Below are 1,240 nucleotides of genomic sequence, written 5' to 3'. Positions count from 1 at the left end.
CCCTTTTCACCTTCCAAACAACCGCAGGCTTCTTCTAGCCCTCCCGGACGGCCCAAGCTGAGTTCCAGGTCTTCATTTCCATTTCCCAGTTTGGTCATTCCTAGCCCGGGGACTCCGCAGGCTAGTGAGTCAAGACCAGTGTTCCCTCTAAGCTGAGTGAGTGTGGGCTAACTCACCGTTTTTTAGCCTCCAGCTCACAGAATTTTGTCTTAGCTCAGGAAAGATGGCTCCAGAGCAAACTAATGAATTTTGTCTTAGCTCAGGAAGGAGGGCTCCAGAGCAAACTAATTGATGCAGTAGCCAAATGGCTCGCTCACCACTTTAATGCCAGGAGCACACAAATCTGCGCTCAAATGACCCCACAGCTTAGAGGGAACATTGGTCAAGACAGTCCACGGGACGGGACGGGACTGTTAGCCCGACAGGGGTCCCCAGGATCATGGAGCCCCAAATAATCAGTCCCGGAAGGAATCCTTTGCTTCCTTTGCAACTGAAGGGGAAAGAACTGGAACTTCTTTCCTAAAATGTCGGAGGGAGGCTGTGGTCTGATGGAGCCAGTTTGGCGCAGTGGTTGAGTAAGCGGACTCTAATCTGGGAGAACCGGGTGTGATTCCCCACTCCTCCACTTGCACCTGCAGGATGTCCCTTGGGTCAGTCACAAGTCCTGTCGGAGCTGTCCTTGAGGACAGTTCTCTCAGAGCTCTCTCAGCCCCACCTGCCTCACAGGGTGTCTGTGGTGGGGAGGGGAAGTGTTGGGTGTTACAAGTTAAAACACTTCAGTATTTTCAGGGTTAATGGTGTTTGTTAAGTCACATGTTTGTTTGTAACCAATCTGTTTAGACAATAGGATGCCCGGGAACTTTGGAGCTAGTTTGCTACTCTGATTGGAAACCAAGGTGTCAAGTATTAGCATTTTATGGTTTCTCTTCCGTCTGTGTGTTCTTGGTTCTCCTTCTGTGTGTTCTTGGTTCTGAGTCCAGGGCTATTTTTGGGCAGGAACGCACAGAAACGGAGTTCCGGCTGGCTCCCGATTTGGCCACGCCCAACATGAACTCATTAGCATAATAGGCCACACCCAACAGCAGGAACTCATTAGGATTGGCTACATTAGGGGTGTGTGGCCTAACATGCAAAGGAGTTCCTGCTACAAAAAAAGCCCCTGGGTTTTGACAACAAACAAGGTAAACAGAATAAGAAGCAGAAGGTGGGCGTGGCTGGATGACCACACTTCTGGTAACAT

The 1,240-nt window shown here is 50.1% G+C and overlaps 1 protein-coding gene across 1 annotated transcript in view; it reads right to left on the bottom strand.

Annotated features, from left to right (window-relative positions):
- LOC107125835 (snake venom vascular endothelial growth factor toxin HF-like) overlaps positions 1-98 on the bottom strand; it is an 8,287-nt gene extending 8,189 nt beyond the window's left edge. The window contains 1 exon segment of the mRNA XM_015429297.1: positions 11-98. Coding sequence (XP_015284783.1) covers positions 11-98 — 88 coding nt within the window.
- Positions 99-1,240: the final 1,142 nt, after the last annotated feature.

The sequence above is a fragment of the Gekko japonicus genome, unplaced genomic scaffold, assembly GCF_001447785.1.
Source record: "Gekko japonicus isolate JY-2015 unplaced genomic scaffold, Gekko_japonicus_V1.1 scaffold4662, whole genome shotgun sequence".
In the NCBI taxonomy this organism is placed as follows: Eukaryota; Metazoa; Chordata; class Lepidosauria; order Squamata; family Gekkonidae; genus Gekko; species Gekko japonicus.
Note: the sequence above shows the minus strand (reverse complement) of the source record. Positions and strands in the feature narration are given on the sequence as shown.